The following is a 20,450-nucleotide window of genomic DNA, read 5'->3' on the forward strand; positions in this document are numbered from 1 at the left end:
GAGACCACTGCATCAATGCGACTTTGTGCCCAAAACACTGGGGCTGAAACACCCTGGCTTTCTGGGGTCACCTTCTCCAAGGGGCAGCAGCCGTGGCTGCAAGAATGTAGATCTCGGGGACGGAGAGACACAAGGTCAAAGTCAGGCTCAGAGAGGGCTGGGGGTCCTCACTGCCGCTCTCTCAACCTAGGTTTCCAGGGTTTGGGAGAACTAAATGAAACAAGGCGTGAGATGCGCAGGATGATGGAGGGGTGCAGCTGTGCTGAGCATGAGGGAGTTCCCTCCCTCTCTTTCTCCCCGGCCTCATCGGGGCCTCTGGGGTAACCCTGAGTGTCTGCACCAGGCAGCTCTCTCTCAGCATCACTATGGAAGACAGGACTCCCTAAACAGCACTTCCTGCAAGGGATAGTCTTTTCCTCTTTGCTTTGGCTGCTAGGAAGCTCAGAGCTGAATTGACAGAACTGGGAGGCGCCTACATGACATGGATTCTCTAGGCCTACCTGCGATTTTCCCTTTGCCCCAATTTCCTCGGCTGTTTATTTCTACCCTTCTGCATTGTCAATATTGCTCTAAGCTGCTTCACATATATTTCTAATGCGGCAAGACATAAACAAAAAAGAAAACAAATAACGCCTTAGTTCCCTTCCTGCCTATACGACTGGTGAGGGCCGTGTGTGTAGCAGGCTTCATCTCTGCAAGTGGTGGGCTGTGATTGGTCCCGAGCCAGACCCCCGCTTCTCAGCCAGGTTTGGCATCCCCTTCTGCTCTTTGGTGTCTGGTAAGGAGGCAGGGAGAAGTAGGGACGCCCTTTTTGCAAACGAGAAAACAGAACCCCAGGCAGGGGCCATGGCTTCCCTACGATCACACGGCAGGGAAGGTGGGGTGAGGCTGGGGCCCGGCAGTCTGACCCTAGGCTGTGGCTTAGTCTTCTGCTACAGTGTGGTCATTCCCATGAGCCCTCAGATGCTGTCCCAGGAGATGCTTCGTAACACTGACAAGAGGACCTCGGGGGTCTGGAATACCCCCCGGCGGGGGGGCACCTTGTCCCGGTGATGTGCAAACAGACGCACGACCACCCGTGGAGCTGCTAAGACCCTGAGGCCTCAGAGTGGTCGCCTCTCCCTACTCAGCCACCTCTGGCAGTGTCCCTGCTAACAGGGCCACCTCCATGCCCTCCCCAAGCCTGGGAAACTGACCCGAAGCCACGTGGCCACGGCAGGCCTGGGTTCCTGGGCCACTGAAACCCTCCTGGCTGCCTCAGAGATGCTGCCAACAAAGCCCCCTCGCCACTTGGAGCGGAGGCTGCCACAAGTCCCCATGCTGCATGGGGCAGGAGCTGGCGCTGCCTCGACCCACCCCTTCCTCTCACTCAGCACCCAGCACAGTAAACCCAAAGTAACAAACAGATGAGGCCGGGCCCTGCTGAGCTCCGGCGAAGGGAGAGGAGGCCAGGAGAGCGCCACGTTGGGGAGTTTTCTGTCTTTCGGTGGATTATAAACCCCTGCCGCTTCTCGGGGGCAAAGACTGTGTCCCACCCCCAGGCTCTCACCGAAGCCACGGGTGTTCTACGCTGTGCACCCCCAAACTCTGCTAGGAGGTATTCCTGCCTAAGTCTTACAGATGGGTAAACCGAGGCTCAGGCCACCAGAGAAGCCCATCCAGCCGGACAGCTCGTCAGAGGGGGGCTGGGGGCCGTGGGCGCTGACAGCACCCACGTGGGCGCTGAGAGCACCCTAGCACAGAGCTGGTTCAGGGGAGTCTCTGCGCCAACGACCTGGGGGGGGCCTCCCTGATTCCACCGGCTTCCAGGAGGCCAGCCGGCCGGCGCCACAATCGGGCCACAGGGCAGGCGCGGGGCTTGGCGGGACCGGAGTGGACAGGGAACCCTTGCTCTACTCCCTCGCGCCGGGTGGCGGAGCGGGATCTCTTCCACCTGCCGGGGGCCAGGCCAAGCCCGCCCCTTGGGAACTCTGGGCAGGGTGGGCCCGGCTGGCTGCAGGTTGGGGCCTGCGAGGAAGGGGCTGGTGCTGGGGTCTCGGGTCCATGTTCCCCTCCCGGCCAGGCTGCTCACCTCCTGGGCTGCCTCACCACCCAGACGCAGGGCAAAGACCATCCACCTGGCCGTGTGGTCCTGGAGCGTCTTCTGAAGGCCACGACAGGTGTGCACTTTCTTGGGGGTGCTCTGGGACCAGCCATGTTCTGCAAGAAATAAAGTGACCGAGGAGTCAGCTCAGCAGGTCTGGTGGCTCACGGCCCGAGCACGGAGCGGGGCTCAGTGCGGCCTCTCCCCACACCTCTCATTTACCCCCTCGTGCTGCATCTGCAGATGGGCCTAGCCTGCTGCGTGCTGCCGCCGAGCTGCCTCGGCGCCCAGAGGTTAAGGGCCTTAGAGGCGAAGGACCGCAAAGAAAACCTCTTCTGACCGTCTGGCTGCCCCACTGCCACCCCTGGTGCTGGACTTACACTCAAACCCCGACCGCCGGCTCCCCTGCAGCCCTGATTGCCACGCACATCCTCCAGCGTCTGCAGAGGAAGGGGGCTGGCGAGACTCGAGGCGCCTGCTCCTGGCAGAGCGAGGTCGTCGCTTCACTCCGGCCCCGCCTTGGCACCCACCGTTCCCTGGGGCCAGAATGTTGGCCTGCCATCAAAGGCCTAATTCCTACCCATCCGTTAGGTTACCTCCCCCAGGGGGGCCTCCTGGATCGGGAGCAATAGGTCAGCTCTAGCGATAGGCTGGGGGTCCCTTGAAATCAGCTCACGGGTGCTCGCACTGCCTGTCTCCCCACAGGCAGGCAGCTCCGCGGCAGGGACCACCTCTTAGGCAGCGGTGTGACCCTCAGGGCTAGCACCGTGCCCGGCCCCCAGGAGGCATGGAAACGTCCCATTCGCTCTTCAAACAATGCCCAATACCTAGGAACAGAAGGTGCAAGCGTGACTTTGGGTCTTTCCCGAATGAGCCAGTGAGGGCACACCCTAGGACCGAGCAGGCCCCGAAGGCTAAGCGCAGGCCCAGCAGCCGGCACTCGGCCGACGGCAGCTCCCAGGCCTGGCCCGGTGCTCCTGCCCTGCCCCGGGCTCAGGCCGCTGAAGGCGCACAGGCTCTCCCAAAGCAGGGATGGCTCGTCCTTCGTGACAACGAAACAGCAAATCCAGACAGAGGTCTGACCCGCCATGACCGGGAATTCTGCTGGGCCTTGGCCTGACTCACAGGTCAGGGCAGCTACCCAGGCCCTGCTCCTTTCTCAGGCCTCTGCCCCAGGCCCCGCGTGACGGGGTGGCCGGGAGGAAGGTGGGTCTGGGCGCCAAGTCCCCGGGAGCGTGCTGGTGACCCCACGCTCTCCTGCCCGCGCCCAGGCGCAGGCGTGTGGCTCCCACAGATGCCGGTCCTCTCAGGAGCACGTCCTTGTCACCTGGGGACCGGGGCCGAGCTCCCTACAGACGTGTGAGAGCTGTGCGGGCGCCGGGCAGGGTCTCTGGGACACGCATGGGACTCGTAAGGTGCTCAGAGGCCAGAGGGGACCTGCTGGCGGCTTCCCAAGGATGGGCTCGAGCCCCCAGCCCCGGATGCTGGGTCGAGCTTGCCGCAAGACCCCACCTTCTGGAAACGGAGACGGGAACCTGGAAGCCCACTGCACCCTGTCTACACGCGGCGTGGGCTCAGGACCCCGAGTCACGCAGCTCGGGGTGCCTCCCCATCACACGCTGCCCAGCGCCTCTCGCGGCCTCAGGTTCCCCGACTGTAGTACGGGGACCACCAGGTCTGCGGCCCAGAGCGTTGTGCAGGTTCCAAGAGAAGCTGGGGGCCAGGAGGTCAGCCCAGGCCTGGCTGCCACCACCGCACGGAGCCTGCACGGGCTTCTGGTGAGCACATCACCGTCCTGTTATATCGGGGGGAGCACCTACCCCCCCCCCGGCCCATCAAGAAGGGACGGCCCTGAGGCTGCGCAGCCCCGCCTGGACGGCTGGACTCCCTCCCTGTCTCTCCTAACAGTGGCATGGGCTGAACAGACCCCCGCTGCCTGGTGAGGATCCCTCTGACGGCCCCTCACCTGGGTGACGGGGCAACAGCTCTGGGGCCCACCCAGGAGAGACCACAGACCAGGGACCCTCCAACAGCACGGGGGAGTCGACGGCACTCTCACCCACTCTTCCCTCTGGACGGCGAGCACAGCCCGGCTGGCGCTCAAGGGGGGCACCACTGTGGGCAGCACGCTGAACGCCCACAGGCCCAGCCGCTGAGGCCCCCCTTTCGCAAATAGCCTAGGTCAGTATTCCTCTAGCTGACGCTGGCGTCAGAAATCAGACTTCCAGGGCACAGGAGCGGGGGGAGGTGAAACACCACAAGGCCACGCTCAGCAGAGGAGAGCGAGGGGAGGTGGACGCCGGCCGCTCCGCAGGCCACCCCACGCCCGCTGCGCGCACCCGGCGGGGACGGGGTTTCTATCCTGACCGGTGCGTGGAGCTCCGGCTGCAGGGGCAGGGGCGGCTCTGGGGCCCTGGCTGCATACCTGAAAGTCACAGGAGCCACACGTGGCCATGGCTGGAAAACTCACTGGGACAGCCGCCCACGGGACCATTCTGGGGCCAGGGAGCACCCCCCATGTCTGACCTCACAGCAGCATTTACAGGATGTCCTCCCTCCGGGACACGCAGTGCCCCCGGATCCTTTCACCCACTTGCCCAACAGCAACCACGGAACCACGAGGCTGAGTGCCCTCTGGGCTCCCTGGTCCGGCACCTGGCACAAAGAGGCGCCTGGGCAACACCAGCTCCCTCGGCCTGAGGTCTTCGCCCCCTGCCTGCCCCCAGTCCCTGCGTTCTCCGGTCAGACACGGCGCGTTACCTGCCCTCGGAGCCTTGAAAGCTCTCCTGAGAGTGCATCACGCCACCGAGGGGCGGCTTGAGCCTCCCAAGGCCGCCCTCTCTCGACGGGCCGGCCCGCATCGTGTGCTGGAAGGGTGGCCAGGGGCCTCAGCCTGTCTCAGGGTCACTAGTGAACCCCGAACGGCAGCCCCCCATGTTCCAGGATCTATGAGGCAGGTTGTGGGGGAGTGGGAGTGAGGGGGAGTCAGCCAGACCCGCTGCCTCTGCTTGCTGTGTGGCTCCCGGCACAGGACCGCCCTCTCTGGTCCAGTTTCCTAACCTGTGATGTGGGGCAGCCGGTCCACCTCGTAGGGCTGTGACATCACAGGTGACAAGAGTCAAAGTCCCAAACCCAAGGCTGGCTCATAACAACGCTCCCTTCTCCCAGCCCCAGGATCACCCAGGGGCCGGCACTGCTCAGAGCCCGTGCCCCACAATGTGGCCACTTGGATGGCACGGCTGGCCCGGGCCATCTGGCGGTTCTTTGATCAGAGGCGGTTCTGTCCTCTGGAAGTTTCTGGCCCACTGAGGTTGGCACCGGCACTGGGCCCAGCAGGATGCCCCGGAGGCTGATCCCCACCTCACCCCGGCCCCTCCTTGCCCCTGCCCTGTGGAACATTCCGGAGGCCGCTGGGTTCCCATCTCAGCTCTGTCCTGTGACCCTGGACAAGCCCCTTCGCCTCTCTGAGCCTCAGTCTCCTCGTCTGTAATAAAGGGACAGCGATGCCACCTCCTCAGATTCACACGCATGATTACAGACGAGGCACATGCCGTGCCCACGCGCAGTGGGGCTCAGCAGACGGTTGCGTCCACTGCCGACCACCCCCCAGGGCACTTCGAGGACAGAAGACAAGTCATTGCACTCTGGTGCCTGGAGGCATTTCTCCCAGCCTCTTGTCTGACAGCTGGCCAACTTGCCAGGGCTGGGGCCTGCGTGGACACAGCTGAGGGCGGGCCTCGGGCAGGAGGCTCTGAGCCGCCAGCAGGAACTCTGATGTCAGCCAAGCTTCAGGGCCCAGGCCCACGGCACACAGCCCACCCGCACCCCCAGAGGGCTCAGCCCTGCCTTGTCCACGCTGGTCTTCAGCATTCAACTTGGCCTCTCTCAGAGGTCGCACGTAGGAGAAACATCCCCCCTGCAAACGCCAGTTGCTAACGAATCGTGCACAGACCACCCCTCAATGTACCTGCAGAGATGCCGCGGGAACCACTGGGACCTGGCCCTGGGTGATGCCGTGCCGGGCCCCCAAGCCCTCCGAGGGGCCCAAGACAGGTCAGGAGGAGTCAGAAGTCGGCCAGCGAGCCTCTGGTCCACGTCCTCCAGCCTCCCTGAGTTGCCAGATGCACAAACCAGGGGTAGGTCCCCAGCTCTGCCACTTCACTTGGGCCAAAATAGCTCCAGTAGGGACTTGGGGAGCCGACGGCTACCAGGGCAGGCAGTGCAGTCAGGGTGCAGGTGAACTCAAGTCGACACAGCCTCTAGTAGCAGACCTGCTAGCCCTGGGGAGAAGGCCGCGGTCCAGAGCCAAACAGGCCACAGAGAACCTTCTGGGCTGTGTGGTCTTCAGGAACCTGGCCTCTCTGAACCTCAGTTTCATATCTTAAAAAGGGGCCATTTACACCTACCGCCTGAAGCTGACATCAGAGCAAATGAATGAACGCGGAATTCCCAAGAGCTTGGCCGGCACACACAGTAGGTCCTCACAAAAGGCAACCGCCAACACCAGGCTAACCTCCAAGTTGGTTCTGGAAAAGCCAGCCATTGCCAGACGTGCATCTGCTACATGGGGTCTGTCACGGACGAGGACGGTGTCTGGAACGGCAAAATAACGGCCTGGCTCTAGCGTGACGACAAAACAGAGGCCTGCTTTCCCTACAGATTCGTTTCCAGGCATCAGACTCGGAACATCCCTAATGTGCGTCCAGATGTCCAGACGTAAGGACAGGCTCTGCTTCAGAGCCGCAGCCCCGCCGCCTCTCGGGGGGGACACACCGCGTCAGAGCACCACCTCCCCCCAAGTGGCCTCTACTCCTTTTAAATGGACAAAATGCACCAGGACGACGGTGTTGCCCCCACTGTGACGGCCCGTGCCTTGTGTAACGTCTCTCTTTTGGGGAGAACATGCAGTGAGAATCTGGGTGGGTCAGTTTCACTCTGGCCAGGTGGTTAGTTTTGTAATTTAAATTTTGTTTTTCTGTTGCAAAAAGAATAGATGCTCATTAAACATGATTCTGGAAAACTGAAAAAAGGAGAAAGAGGCAACAAACATTTTTTTGCATTCTCTGGGAACCCAACACACAGCAAAGCTCCCTCCCGGAGGGGCCTCTGCCCTTCTGGAAGCACTTCCACCCCGGAGTGTCCTTCTGAACGGCCACAGAACCTGCCACCAGGTGACCTCCTCACAAGGCGGAGGATCCCAACTCAAAGCCCAGGAACACTTTCACACGCCCAAAGCAGCTACCCCAAACCTGGCCCCTCCGAACCTTCCAGAGACCCACCCGACGTGACAGGTGGAGATCAAAGAGATGGTGCAGCAGGTGGGGAAACCGGCTCACAGCGGGGGAGGGACTGGTCCAAGATCTCGCAGCAGGCCGACGACAGAGCTGCGGGTGCAACCGAGGCCCCTGCACGCTGGTCAGCCGTGATCTCCCCAAGGTACACTTTGAAAAGGGCTGAATGGAAGCTGCTCCCGACCCTCCACAGCGGGACAAAGATGCCAGGCCCCTGGGAGGGTGCTGGGCACCGACACGCTTGTTCACCACCAACCCGTGGAGGTGACCGACGGGAAGACGAGGGCTGCAGCGGGTCCCACCCAGGGGCTGCAGGCCCAGGGCTGACCTGGAAGGAACCGGCCACTGCCGGGGGCGGGCAGGTGAGAGGGCCCCGCACTTTGTCATCACCCCCTGGAGGAAGAGGACCCCTGTGAGCTGTGACAACATAGGGGCAGGACCAGGCAGGATATCTGTGAATTGGAAATATCTACTCTAACTGAACAGAATGTGCCGAGGCCCACCGATGACATCTGATGGGCCGACGGACCCCTGCCTTTCATACCCAGCGATCTTCGGGGAAGAGGCCCACAAGCCCCATGGGCACCGCTACCAGCTGGTCTTCCCAGCTGGAACCCCCAGGAAGCAGCGTGGTTCCCCTCGGCCCCGCGTTACCCCGCAGTCCACCCTCCCGGCCATGAGGGTGCAGAGCTTGGGCCTGTCCATCCAGCGCCATCACACCCGTTTGTGACAAGGTGTGGTTTCACAAGCCCCGGATTTGACCTAAAAGGGAATGTATCTGGTGGAGGTGGAAAAGTAAACTCTGTCCGCTTCTTTCTCCGAGCGCCTTGACCCGCTGGCCGCAGTGGCGCGCTTGATGGCTTACGTGCAGCCCGGAACTCAGGGAGTTGGTGCACAGCCTTCTCTTCTTGTTTCAGTCTCTGGATTCTGTTTTGTTCATTCATGAAATGTTCCCCAAGAGCCTGCCCTGTGCCGGGCTGGTGCTTTTGGCCTGTCCTTCTCAAGGCGCCCAGTCTCCCAGGGCAACGGGTCTGTAGGGCAGTGGGCATGTGGAGAGCAGGGAGGGCTTCCAAGAGGAGGTGATTCTGCGCCACAGTCTGGAGAGGTGGGGGATAGCCCCGTGGAAGGGGGAGGGCAGGTTGCTGGGGGCCTCTCGAGTCCCATGAAGGGGAGGCTGGACTGCAGCCAGGAGCTGGAGGGGAGCCTGCAGGATGGGAGACGGGGCACAGGCCTGCGTGGGCAAGACAACGGGCACCATCCGGCAGGTGGAGGAGGGCGTCAGGGAGATGCTGAAAGACAGAAGAACTGGAAGGACTTGGGACGGTCTGGGTGTGGCAGGGAGTCGAGGATGATTGGGCAGGTCAGCAGCTGTGGGGACATCCCCCGGGAATTTTAAGAGGGCGGGGATGGGTGTGGTCACAGCAGAGGAAAGTCCCCAGTGGAAGCCACCCAAGGTCAGGCCCAAAATGGTGCACTGTCCAGGCAGCCTGCCTGGAGTCTCTCATCTAAGTACAGGGCGGCCCCAGATCCAAGCCAGGAAACGCACCTTCTTACTTCTGCCCAACTCTGTGGTCTTGGCTGTCCCCCTCCTGTGGCACCGACAGTGATAGCTGCCGCCCTGCTTTGACCTGTCACCTTTCTAATGGGCCGCCTCCCAGGCCCTGCCGGCCTGAGGCCCCAAACGCAGCTGTGGGCAGAGGGCAGGGTCTGGGGTTTAGGACACTGGCTAGTCTGGCTTGGGCGCCACCAGTTAGAGCTGCGTGAGGGGCTCAGCCTCCCAGACCTCAGCTCTCCAGGTGGGGGGCACGTCAAGAGTTCCGCGAGGTCGCCCCGATAACTGACGTCAGGGCCCAGCACACCGAGGGGCTCCATCCCCGTGACACGCGGCCAGATTTGGGTGCTGGGAGGCGCCTGCTGGTCTCCGGGCACAAGGGGCCGAGACGGGAGGGGGCAGTGCTGCCGGCCAGGGGAGCCCGCCCGCCCACCATAAATCACCACGCCAGGCTTTATAATTATCTGGGCACTTAAGCTCCTCTTTCTTTGCTTCCTTCTTTCCCTGGGGAAATTTCCATCATTTCCTACATTATCCCAGTCTCCCTGTGCGTCTAAATCAACCTCAGCCAGCGCAGCAGGCTGCTTCTCCGAGCTCACGCCCTCGGCCTACTTTACTGGGGAGGCCGGGCTGGGGTGCACAGAGGCAGTGGCTCCCGGGGCGCCGTCATTCAGACCAAAGCTCCATTCCTGCCCAGGACAGAAAACGGAAGATGCTACCAGCCTACCCTTTGAGCTGCAATGACCATGTCCCCAGGGCCCGTCGGCTGCTTCTCCTGCCACCACAACCTGTCAGCAAACCCAGGCGGCGTCCGGCAGGGAGGTTCGTGCTCCCTGGGCTCAGATGAGGAAGAGGAAGCACCATCCATCGTGCTGGCTACCCAGGGCCTTCCAGCAGCGGGTTCCCGGTGACCTTGAGAAATGTCAGCCTGTCCCCACTTTCCCTGGAGACGGGCCGGGTGAGGGTCAGCCCCGCCGTGGGTCTGCGGCATCCTGGGATGTGCTGCCTGCTTCATTCACGATGGGGATGTGGGGTGGGTGCAGTCTGACACCATCACCTACCACGTATCCAGCCTTGACCCCAAGTCTCACCTAATTTCCACACTATCCTGGCAGGTCAGTGTCACTACCCCCATTTTACAGATGAGAAAACAGAGGCCCAGGGAGGAAAGCAATCTGCCCAAACCACCCAGCAAACCACTCCCTGCTGCTATGAAGGCCCGTCGCCCCTGAGGTTCTGCTCCTTGTCATAAGCTGGAAAGTGTCCCCAGTACAGCAGTTGCAGGGACCCAGCAGAAGCCAGCCCCCACGATACCTGTGACATTTCACAATAAGTGGGAGCTGAGGGTTCTCATGGGAGGAGCCAAAGCACCCACTGGGCAGGCTGGGCAAAAATGTCCCCTAGCGTCACCCGTCATCTCCTGTGAAAGGAGGAGTGGGGGAAGATGGCACCTCCACCAGGGCGTCAGGCTGGGTCTGCAGCAGCTGCCACGGATCAGCCCTGGGCGAGCTCTTCAAAGATAACTGAGCATCAGCGCTCCCCCAGGTCTCTCACAGGCTCCCGGTCTCCCTGGACGATGAGCCAGCTGGGTTTTTTTTTTTTTTTAAAGCTGGATCTCATTTTCTGCCCACATTTCTGACCTCCGGAAACCTCTCGGGTAGTTTTCCAGAGCCCTCTGGATTCCGTCAGGGGCACGGTGCATGCCTCTGCTCACTGCATTCACAGCCAGGTCACTGGGCACCCAACAGATGCCAAGCGGAGCCTGGCGGGCACAGCCGCCCACAGCCAAGCCCGGCCTTCCCCACTGTGGGTCCGCGGGATCTGGCTGGCTGTTGGCCTCTCAAATTTGATCTCCGGTCAAATTCCATGGCTCCTTCCTTTAAAAAAAAAAAAAAAATCCCTCTTTGAAAACAAAAATCCCTGAACTGAGACTCCAGAAGAGCTGGCGTTGCTGCAGCTTCATTTTCTTTCTCCTTCTTTTGTGGTGTTGTAAGGAACTGGAGAAACACTTCAACCCTCTCATTTTACAGAGGGGTAAACTGAGGCCAGGAGAGGGGAAGGGGCCCATTCAAGGTCCCCTAGCGACGCTATGGCACAGCTGGGACGGGAGCCCGGGGCCCCTGACTCCGGTCCAGCGTGCGCGCCTCAGCAGCTGGTGGTCCTGGGTGAGAAGAGACGAGGTCTGAGCCTGTAGCCTGTTAAGATCGAGAGCAGCCACGGCCCTGGGTGGGACTCTGGGCGCTCACCCCACTGAGGGATGTCGGCCAGGATGGGCAGGCCGAGACCACTGGGTGCCCTGGCACAGGAGAGGCCGGCGCTCAGTAAATGCAGGAGGAAACCCCTGGGAGGAGCCCTGAACTTCAGGGGCAAGTCTCAAGGAAAGCAGGCTGCCTCTAATGGAAACCAGTCAGCGGGCCAAATGCAGCAGGACCCCCAGTCCCCGTGGTTTCCATGGGGATGGAGGCGGAGCCCTGGCAGGGCTGCGGCAGCAGATGTGGCCTGTGCAGGGCTGGCGTGGGGCGGCGGGAGGGGCGGCGCCTGGCAGCACGGCCCTGGGACGTGGCAGGCCCGGGGCTGGATTCGCTAACAAGCCTGGGGCCGTGGGTCTGCCACCTCCAGGGGGCCTCCCGGATTCCTCGGGCACTCGCACTGACTGCTCCAGACTGACTTTCTGTTCCCCACCCGTACCATCTCAGCCTGGGCCTGGGCCTCCTGGAGGGCGCCCACGCTTGCTGAGTGACGCCCCCCGCGCCTGGGAGCTGGGGACAGACCCTAGCCCTCACGGCTCTAGCCCTCCAGCTGGGGGCCCGGCGCGCCACAAGGTCTGCCCCATCTGGTCGCTGGACAATGCCCCCAGTCCCCTCCTGCACCCCAAGCCGGGGCCGCCCTACCCTCTCTGACAGGTGCCCTGGAGAATCAAGTGGGCGCTGGGCCACCCTGCTATGCAAGGACGCTGCAGGATCAGGGACAGAGTACCACACAGGGGGCCGGGCAGACGGGGACCGACAGCGGGGTCTCTAACACATGACGGGGCGCCTGTTCGCCGGCAGAAAGCCGCTTTCACAAGAGCTTACCCTGCCCTGCACACGGCACCCCGACACCTCTGGTCTGCCCTCACCTGTGGGAGCCCCCTCACCCTGGGACGCGGCCATGGAGCAGACCTCAGCAGGTGCCGATGACACCCAGCTCCCGGCCGGTCCACGGACCCCAAGATAAGGTGAGCGCGTCTCCACGGGACAGAGGTCAGGGTCCTTCAGACGCTGAATGGTGCCTGCAACAAGCCCCAAGGAGAAAAACCTGAGAAAACCCCTGGGCTCCTGGTCTACACAGCAGGCTCCCCGTACAACGGAAGGGTCTGGATTTGGCACAGAGCAGAAAGGACCGTTTTGAGAATGCTCAAGCCTGCAAAATGGTCTTGCCTGTTGTGGGTTTCTACAGCATCCCCCAAAGGTTTGACTCCTGGTGTCTGAGTGTTAAACTCTCTGTAGAGCTTCCGAGATCACTTGGGCCTACAACCTCGTACACTTTCCCACCCTGGGCCGTAGGAACACTGAGAGGAAGGATGACCCACGGCTCCCTCCTTGCCATCGCCTGCTGCCACACTGCGCGCTGTCCTCGCCCGGCCAGCACTCTGAGCACAAAGGCCTGGAGCCTTGCCCAGCAGGGCGCTAGGGGGCTTCGTCAGCCCAACCGGCAGGCCCGAGATCCTAGAGAAACAGCAACCCACGCAGAGACGGGTCCTGGGGGCCCCCAGAACCACCACAGTGTATGGTTCCTCGGGGGGGAGGGATGGAGGCAAATCCTGGCTCTCCCTTGGGGCAGAACTCCACGCCAAAGGGCAGGTCCTCCTGGTGATGGCGATGTGGGGAGAACGCGCCGAGGTCAGCATTTGTGAGAGGGACCCTGTGCGCGCTGTTCCCCGGCCGGCGGGGAGAGTGTGGGTCCTGCAGTCACGGACCTGGGTTTGGGTGCAGGCTGTGTCACCTGCTAGCTGTGTGACTCTGGCGACATTCCTTGGCCTCTCTGAGCCTTGGTTTTCTCAGAGAGAGAACCGTTAACACCCACCTTCCACAAGGGTGTCTTGTTTGTGCCCTATTCCAGCACCAGAACAGCGCTGGCACATGCTGGCTCTGATTGGATGTTGAAACAAAATGGAATTGGGCAGATTAAATTTAAAAATGGATGTTTAAAAAGAATTGATTAAAGTACTTGGCCCTGGGGACTTCCCTGGTGGTCCAGTGGTTAGGACTCCGCACTTCCACTGCAGGGGGCTCGGATTCGATCCCTGGTCGGGGAGCTAAGATCCCGCATGCCACGTGATGTGGCCAAAAAATAAAGAAAAAATTAAAACAGAAAAAAGTACTCAGCCCTGGGCCTGGCACTTAGTAGGTCAATGAAGGTCAGCTCCCCCCAACCCCAGGGAGCTGAGTCCTGTTTGCAACATCAGACATCGGCTGGCCTCCCATGGGGGAGACAAGTGCGGCCCCCGCCCCTCTCCAGTGGGCCAAGGCAGGGGATTTCTGCCACTCGGGTCCCCCCGCTGGTCCTGCCCCAGCCGGTCTCACTCACCCCTCCCCTGGCAGCTGGACATGGACTGCAGGACACGCCTGTCCCTCGTGGCACCACCGAGGCTGGGGGCCGTGGTGGCCTGCCACGCTGCCGGGCCCAGGAGTCACCACCTGGAAGTTGTTTCCCTGGGCCTCCCGCTGGCATTGGTCACGGGCCGGGCAGGAGCACCAGGCCCGAAGCTGAGACCCTCGAGGCACACCCACCCACGCGGTGCCGAGAGCCTCGGAAGTGCTGGCGACTTACTACTGCGCGTTCGCGGTGACAAAGGCGCCGGCCGGAGGGCACCCTCTCCACACCCCGAGCCCCCCACGCAGCCGCTGGAGGCCTCGGCCGCCACGGTGGGGGGCCGCTGGCCTGGACCCGGCGCGGCGGGCTCAGGTGGGACCCCTCGTCCCATCGAGTTGAAGGAAGCAGCACAACTTGGAGGCTCTGGCGGGCGGGACGGCGGGAACTGGCCGCCTGCCCCCAGGATCCCTCCACCCACGGCGGCCGGAAGCGCGGGCACACCCACCGCAGGAATCCCGGGGCAGGGCCGGCGCCCAGGAAACTGGGCCAGAGGTTCCCGCACACACGCTGCAGCAGCCAGGACCCCCGGAGCCACCCCGGCTCCCTTCTGGGGTTGGGGGTCCGGCTTCTGCCTCCCATCGAGTCCCCCGAGAGTCACAGGAACCCGAGGCAGGACCCTCTTCCCGGGCCCCCCAAACCTGCTCCCGTCAATGGCAGGTGACATCGTTTTCCTCCACAAGAAGCCTGTGGGTAGGACTTAACCTCTGCCTCACAGGCGGGGAAACCGAGGCCGAGAGGGGCAGGCAGCTCACCTGGGCGCCCAGGCCTCCGGGCTCTTCCCTCGAGGCCACAGCGAAGGACGAAACAGGCCAGCCGCCCGGCCTCCAGACAGGCTCCCACTTGCCGCGTGTGACCGCGCCCCGAGGCCGACGCTGTCGCCCCACTTTAAAGATGAAGCATCAAGGCCCGGCAGTAAGAACCATCCTTATCGAGGCCTTGTTTGCCCAAAGGAGGGCTGGGGGCTCACGCCGTCTCATCAAACCCCGCGCCCAGTCCCCGCCGTGTTCCTGGGGTGGGGGAAACGGCGTGCTCAGGCTCCCGGGTGTGCGGCTCAGGGGCCCGAGCCTGGCACGCAGGCGCATGCGCACACAGGCACACACATGTGCACACACATGCAGACCTGCGCGGAAGGCTGGCTCTGCCACCGGAGGAGGGTGCCGGCACGATGACGCGCCCACCCCAGGCCTTCCGGCCGCTCCCGCCCTCGGCCGCCTTCCCCGATCCCGTCCTGGGCCTGCCCCGCCGCCATTTCCTCTCCTGGGCTGGAGGCCCGATGCCAGTCCTCCGGGTCTGCAAATGGCCGGCATCCGGAATGGCCTGCCTCTCCGAGGAGAACGAGGGTGCCTGGCCGAGGCCCAGAGTGCAGCCGGCCCAGCTTCGTGCACCTGGGTGCCTGTCCACCCAGCGCTGGGAGACCGGCCCATCCAGCGGGCAGTGGAACGCCCGGCCAGGCATCTTCAGGGTGGCCCAGGGACCAGGGAGCACAGGACACCCGTGTGTATGCACACGTGTTACAGTACCGTCAAGGTGCACACACACTGGCAAAGGCACGCCATCCACATCGGGCTGCCGCGTAGACATGCGTGTCCACACTATCACTTAATGCACAAGGCACACAGGCTTTGGAGGGTGGCTCGAATCCATCCCAACCATCATCAGCTGGTTGACCCTCTAAGGCTCAGTGCCTCCCCTGGAGGAATGGCGATGATGACCCCCACCTTGCGGGCATTTCTGAAACTCAGAAATAAATCGAGGATGAACAGGATTTATGGGGTGCTCTCTATGAACTAAGTGTCGCGTCAAGCGCTTTATGTGTGTTACTGTGAGGTGGCGGCACTTGCTGTCCCCGTTTTACAGATGAGAAAACTGAGGCACAGAGGGGTGAAATGGCTCACCCTTGATCAGCACAGCCAGCAACTAAAAATGACTCAGCTTGAACCCCAGCCATGAGTTCTGGAGCTCATGCTTTCCTCCACCCACCCTTCTTTTCCAAACACGAAGAAGCCTGGCATGGTGCGAAGCACACGGTGGAGTATTGTCATGACTACCACTGCCACCACCACTGTCGTTACTATGACGCCATCGCTCTGAGGCTCTGACCCGGGAAGGCTGGGATCCTTCACTGTGCCTCATCTTTGAGAGCCCCAGAGCAGTGCCACATTCACGGGGCTGATAATAAACACATTTCTGATTCAGAGACAAGAGTCAAAAGACCAACATCAGAAAGGATGAAATGGTTAAAAAATCCGAGAGCACAGCGGCTACGGAGAGCAGCTCCCAAACGGCTCTGGCAAATTTCATCAACATTTCACTTTTCCTATTATTCCCCAACATCTCCGCCAACAGGTACATTCCTTAAAATAAACAAGCCGCAACAAAGCACTTCTACTTTGGAAGTTCCACAATTGGAAGGGCGTCGGGCGCATTCAGGACACAGCAGAGGGAAGCACCCTTCTCTCATTCAGCACCGCAGACACTTGGGCGAGCTGCTCCTGGCCAGGAAGAGCCTTGGAGGCTGAGAGCTGCAGAGCCTGAATCCAGAATTTAGACACGCAGAAGTGACCATTTCAAGACAGGGAGGGGGCGGAAAAAGAACCCTCAGAACCGATTACCTCACAATGTGAGCAAATTCACAAAATAAACAGTTACCATCATTTGCAAATTATTGTGGCTGTAAAACTGCTCTGCCCTCACGTGTGTTGATATGGACCAATAAATTCTGCATTTTGTTATCTTGCGAGATAATTTTTTTTAAGTTTATAGCTAGTGTTTGTAGTTTACCTGTTGAATTTTTTTTTTTTTTTTTTTAGTTTGGACTTAAATGTACCTTGAGACCGTGCAAGATATTTATCATCTGATTTTTCAGAAGCTTCTCAAAATAATTTCATGAAAGTACATAGAACAAAAGGTTTAATGTCTCTTCTACAGAGATTATGAAGATATTAAAATCAGAAGTCCCAAACCCCATAATTTTTTAATATAAATCTAGTGTTAGGCTGTTCATGATGCAAAAAAGATAAAAATTGGTAATTAATTAAAACATTTAAGGTCCTTTGCCATAGGGCATTTGGAGTCTTACAAAGATGCAGATGAAGACCAAATTTTAAATTAAACTTTAATAAAGGTGATGGTTGCTCTGCTATCAAATTTTTCAGGGGATCAGAAGATCATTTAATGAGACTGCTTTTAAACACAAATGCAACTTGTTTATTTTGACCTCAGTTCTTCGAAATTGTCGACTCCACAATTGAAATATGCTGTGTGTTCCAACAAGGACCCGGCAGTCATAATGACAGACCGGCCCATCTGTGCTGTGAGAATGTATAATTTCAGTCTATAGTGGAATTTATATAGAAGCGATGATGTGAAAACTGCTATGTGTGGTACTTTCTTAAAAAAAAAAAATACTGCTGAGAAGTACTGGGTGCCATGGAGAATGCTGATATTTTTGCCGGATTTAAAAAAAAAAAAAAAAAAAAGATTCTGTGGAATTTTACTGATTTGGGGGAGGTAAAGTATTATTACCAGAGTTAAAAAACTAAGACGATAATTGATCACATATAACTATCTCAACTATATAAGGTGTATGCTGGAAAATGTGTTCTCCATATACATTAAAACCATTAGATGAACATAATCTCGGTGGAAAATACTAATTTAGAATGAAAATGCTCATTTATGGAAATTAATTGATTTTATGCTGCTTGCCCCTACCTTTTCCAAAAATAAGATGAGTTAATGCTCAGGAAATCTGCCTATCATTTCAGGATTTAGGATTAAAGACCTATTCACCTACATTAATTATAATAAAACTATAATTTTATTATAATAAAAATTTTAAAAATGAGTGGGCAGCTATTAAAAGTATAAATTCTTTAAAAATGATGAACCTTCCTCCCCTCTCCCCCCCCACCAACCTCCCTATCCTGTTGACTCTTTTGCCTTTAGAATTTATTACACTCTGTTTTTTTTCTATTACTTTTATTTTGTCACCAGTGTTTTATTTGGTGCTTGCTAAATATTTGGGTGGAGTGATCTTCCAGCTTGCAGCAGCAGAATGTGGCTGTCATAATCATGAAAATGTTTTAATTATCTCTGCTCTATACGCCTGTCTCTGCAGCCCCAAATCCTCCAGGATCGACTGCTGTCGAATCTAAGAACAAAAGCAGCCGCAGATACTCCTCGTGTGCGCTGAGCTCAGTTTCAATATTTGGTGGTGTCTGCTCCAGCCAGCTGCTCAGGCCTGCACAAACAGGACCCCAATGCCTCCGAATCAGGAAAACAAAAACGTATTCACGTGGGAATTTTCCCCTTAGTTGCAATTTAGAACTTTCGGGGCCTGATTTTCCATTTTCCATAAATCAAGACCCTGGCTGCTACCCTCAAACGTGGGGAAACCGGGCCGTGTCTGCGGTGCTTTTGTCAGCCTGCCAGAGGGTGGAGGTGAGCTCGGAGCCGAACCCTGCAAAGCCCACCTTTTAAACGCAAAGGTTCTGGGACCAACAGAGAAACTCAGGCAGCCACGGAACCCAGCTCCCGGACAGCAGCGGTGGCGTGGCCCAGGGACCCAAAGGTCTTCAAGGGACTCTACTCCCTGCCCCGCTGGCCACGGTTCAGGCCCTGGATGGTCAGGATGTCTTGGGCCACAGCTCTGCAAATGCGAAACCAGGATGAGAGCAGGGCACAGGCAGGCCCTGGGACCACTCAGGGCCCCCGAGGGTTGGTCTGGTGGACGTGCCCATGTGCGCCCCATAAGCCGTCTGTGGGCAGGGGGGTTAGGAACCGGCACAGCAATGTTAGCTGGAACCCCCGGGCTTAAATAAGTGCTTAAAATACAAAGCCCAAAACAACCTAAAAGATTTTCCCCACGTTAAGCTGAGAGCCGAAAAGAGCTTCCTTTTCTCCCCCCCCCTCCCAAAAAATAAAATAAAATAAAAGGGAGAAAGAAACTGGATCGCTCAACTGTGGACATGGCAGCATTAAAGATGCCGGACAAAATGAAAGGGCCTCTGTTTCTCAAAGCAGAATCCACCCTCCCGTGTGCCAGCCTGGCCCTGCCTGCCGAGGAGTTTGCTGGGAGGAGCATGGATGTTTCTGGTGTTTTTCCCTCTGCCACTCCTGGCGTCGCCAAAAATTAAAATCATAATAATGATGATGATAATAATAATAAGACCTCCCCCCAAAAAACCGACATAACTGAGCACGAGAGAGTAGGCCGTGCCTATTAATGCCTCCTGAAACATTTGTTCAGATTATAAGTGAACATGCAGCTACTGTGAAATAACAAACATTCATTTTTATTGTGATTTCTAAAGCCTATAGCTTTGGATCTTAAAAATAAATGGGTTTGGCTGCTGCATTTTCCCTGCAGTTTTTGGAAGGGCTCACTTCACTGAAGATGTGGGGGGCTGGGGGCGGTCTGAAATAGAATTTTGAATTTCGGATAACCAATTAGAGGGAAGGAAACGTAACAGGCACCGAGCACAAGATGGCAGAGCCCTCGGCTTATCTCCAGCACGAGAGAAGGGAAGAAGGAGACTTACCCGAGGTGCAGGAGGATGAGGAGCTTCTCAAAAGCAAGGAAGTGAAAACGGTGTCCCTCACCCGGCCGGCTGGTCACCGCGGCAAGCAGAGGAGGGCAGGGGCCGCTGGCCAGCAGGCCGTGCCCAGGTGCCAGCCCCCGTCCACCAGGCCCTCAGGCGCCTGGTCTCCGGCCACCATCGTCCATCGGTTCCTCGGCCCTGGCCGGCGCGGCCTGGGCCTCGGCCACCCCGGCACCCAGAGGCAGGGCTGCCAGGAGCCAAGTGGTGCTGGGGAGGCCCCGCTGCCAGCCCAGGAGGACGAGGAAAATGCTACTTTTGTCTCCTGCTCTCATCTGGCACTGACTGCCCGGGGAGGGGGGGCCAGAGGCGGCCGCTACGGCTCAGCCCCGCCCACCGGGAATTTTTGAAAGATGCTCATGGGTGCCGGGAGGATGGCAGACGTGGCAGAGGCGGGTGGGCCGGACCCCCAAACCCACCACCGGGGGAAGGGCGGGGGCGGCTGGCCAAGCGGGAGAGGGAGGGGGCAGCAGGAGCGTCTGGCCACTCAGCGGCCGGCCCGAGGAGGACGCCGGGAGCCGGGCCGGGCCCGGGCGCCAGCCCTCCCCGTGGACAGGCGGCGCGGCCCTGGGCGCCATGTTGTGAGGCGCCTGCCTGGCCGGGCTGCTCCCGGGATAGAGGCCACATTGTTCCCACGCCGGGCCCAGCCGAGCGGCAGGCGGCAGCCAGCGCCCCGGCTCTGCTCCCCGGGATCCCCTGGAGCGAGCCCACTCTAGCCGATGCCCTGGGAGGTTATGCCGTCAGGCTGAGAGCCGGACCACTGGCTTGAACCCAGCCTTGGGTCCAACTGGCCACCTAACCCCGGGCAAGCCACACCACCTCTCCCGGCCTCAGTTTCCCCATCAGTACGCGGGACAGGGGTCTCAGCTCCAGCCACTCAGGGCTGCTGTGACGACACAATGAAAAATGCACACAGCCAGGCCGCGGCGAGGGGCCCAGGGTCGGGCTCCAGGCCCATCACCACACCCTATTCAGACCGTCACAAATCCACCAGTTTCACCGAGGCAAATCCTCCACCACAGCGAGGAAAGGTGACCCGTGCCTGGCCTGGGTCAGTGGGCTTGAGCTTCTAACATGGGCACTCTCACTTGGAGATTTCTCGGACTCGGCGGCCCTCTCCTGCAGGCACGGGCCGTGGCCGCTTGGCCAGGCCGCCCAGGTCTCTCCATCGGCCCTTTCTGTGGCCAGGAGCTGAGGCGATGACCGCCAGGCTGTCCCTGTGCAGGGTGAGCCACAAGGCTGCCAGTGTGGGCAGGGTCCCCGGGCAGGCAGGGCCAGCTCTGGGGGTG

At 59.5% G+C, this 20,450-nt stretch overlaps 1 protein-coding gene across 2 annotated transcripts; it reads right to left on the bottom strand.

Annotated features, from left to right (window-relative positions):
- Positions 1 to 6: 6 nt before the first annotated feature.
- Positions 7 to 19,435, bottom strand: LOC130709266 (uncharacterized). 2 transcript variants are annotated; one of them, XM_057557378.1, is made up of 3 exons: positions 19,105 to 19,435; positions 6,490 to 6,676; positions 7 to 2,199 (listed from the first exon to the last, which is right to left on the bottom strand). In XM_057557378.1, the coding sequence occupies exons 2-3, from the start codon at positions 6,638 to 6,640 to the stop codon at positions 1,637 to 1,639; spliced, it is 714 nt and encodes a 237-aa protein (XP_057413361.1). In that variant the 5' UTR covers positions 6,641 to 6,676; positions 19,105 to 19,435; the 3' UTR covers positions 7 to 1,636. The 2 variants fall into 2 exon arrangements, 1 of the variants encoding a protein (XP_057413361.1); XR_009009786.1 differs by lacking the exons at positions 7 to 2,199; positions 6,490 to 6,676 and adding an exon at positions 17,582 to 17,804.
- Positions 19,436 to 20,450: the final 1,015 nt, after the last annotated feature.

Source organism: Balaenoptera acutorostrata, chromosome 11 (genome assembly GCF_949987535.1).
Source record: "Balaenoptera acutorostrata chromosome 11, mBalAcu1.1, whole genome shotgun sequence".
Classification (NCBI taxonomy): Eukaryota; Metazoa; Chordata; class Mammalia; order Artiodactyla; family Balaenopteridae; genus Balaenoptera; species Balaenoptera acutorostrata.

Bases quoted from the DNA above. Each gene is read 5' to 3' on its own strand.
- LOC130709266 (XM_057557378.1), bottom strand. From the start codon at position 6,640: ATGCACGTCTGGCAATGGCTGGCTTTTCCAGAACCAACTTGGAGGTTA. The intron at 2,200-6,489 runs GTAGGTGTAAAT...TATTTCTTGCAG, and splicing joins TCTGATGTCAGCTTCAGGCG to AACATGGCTGGTCCCAGAGC.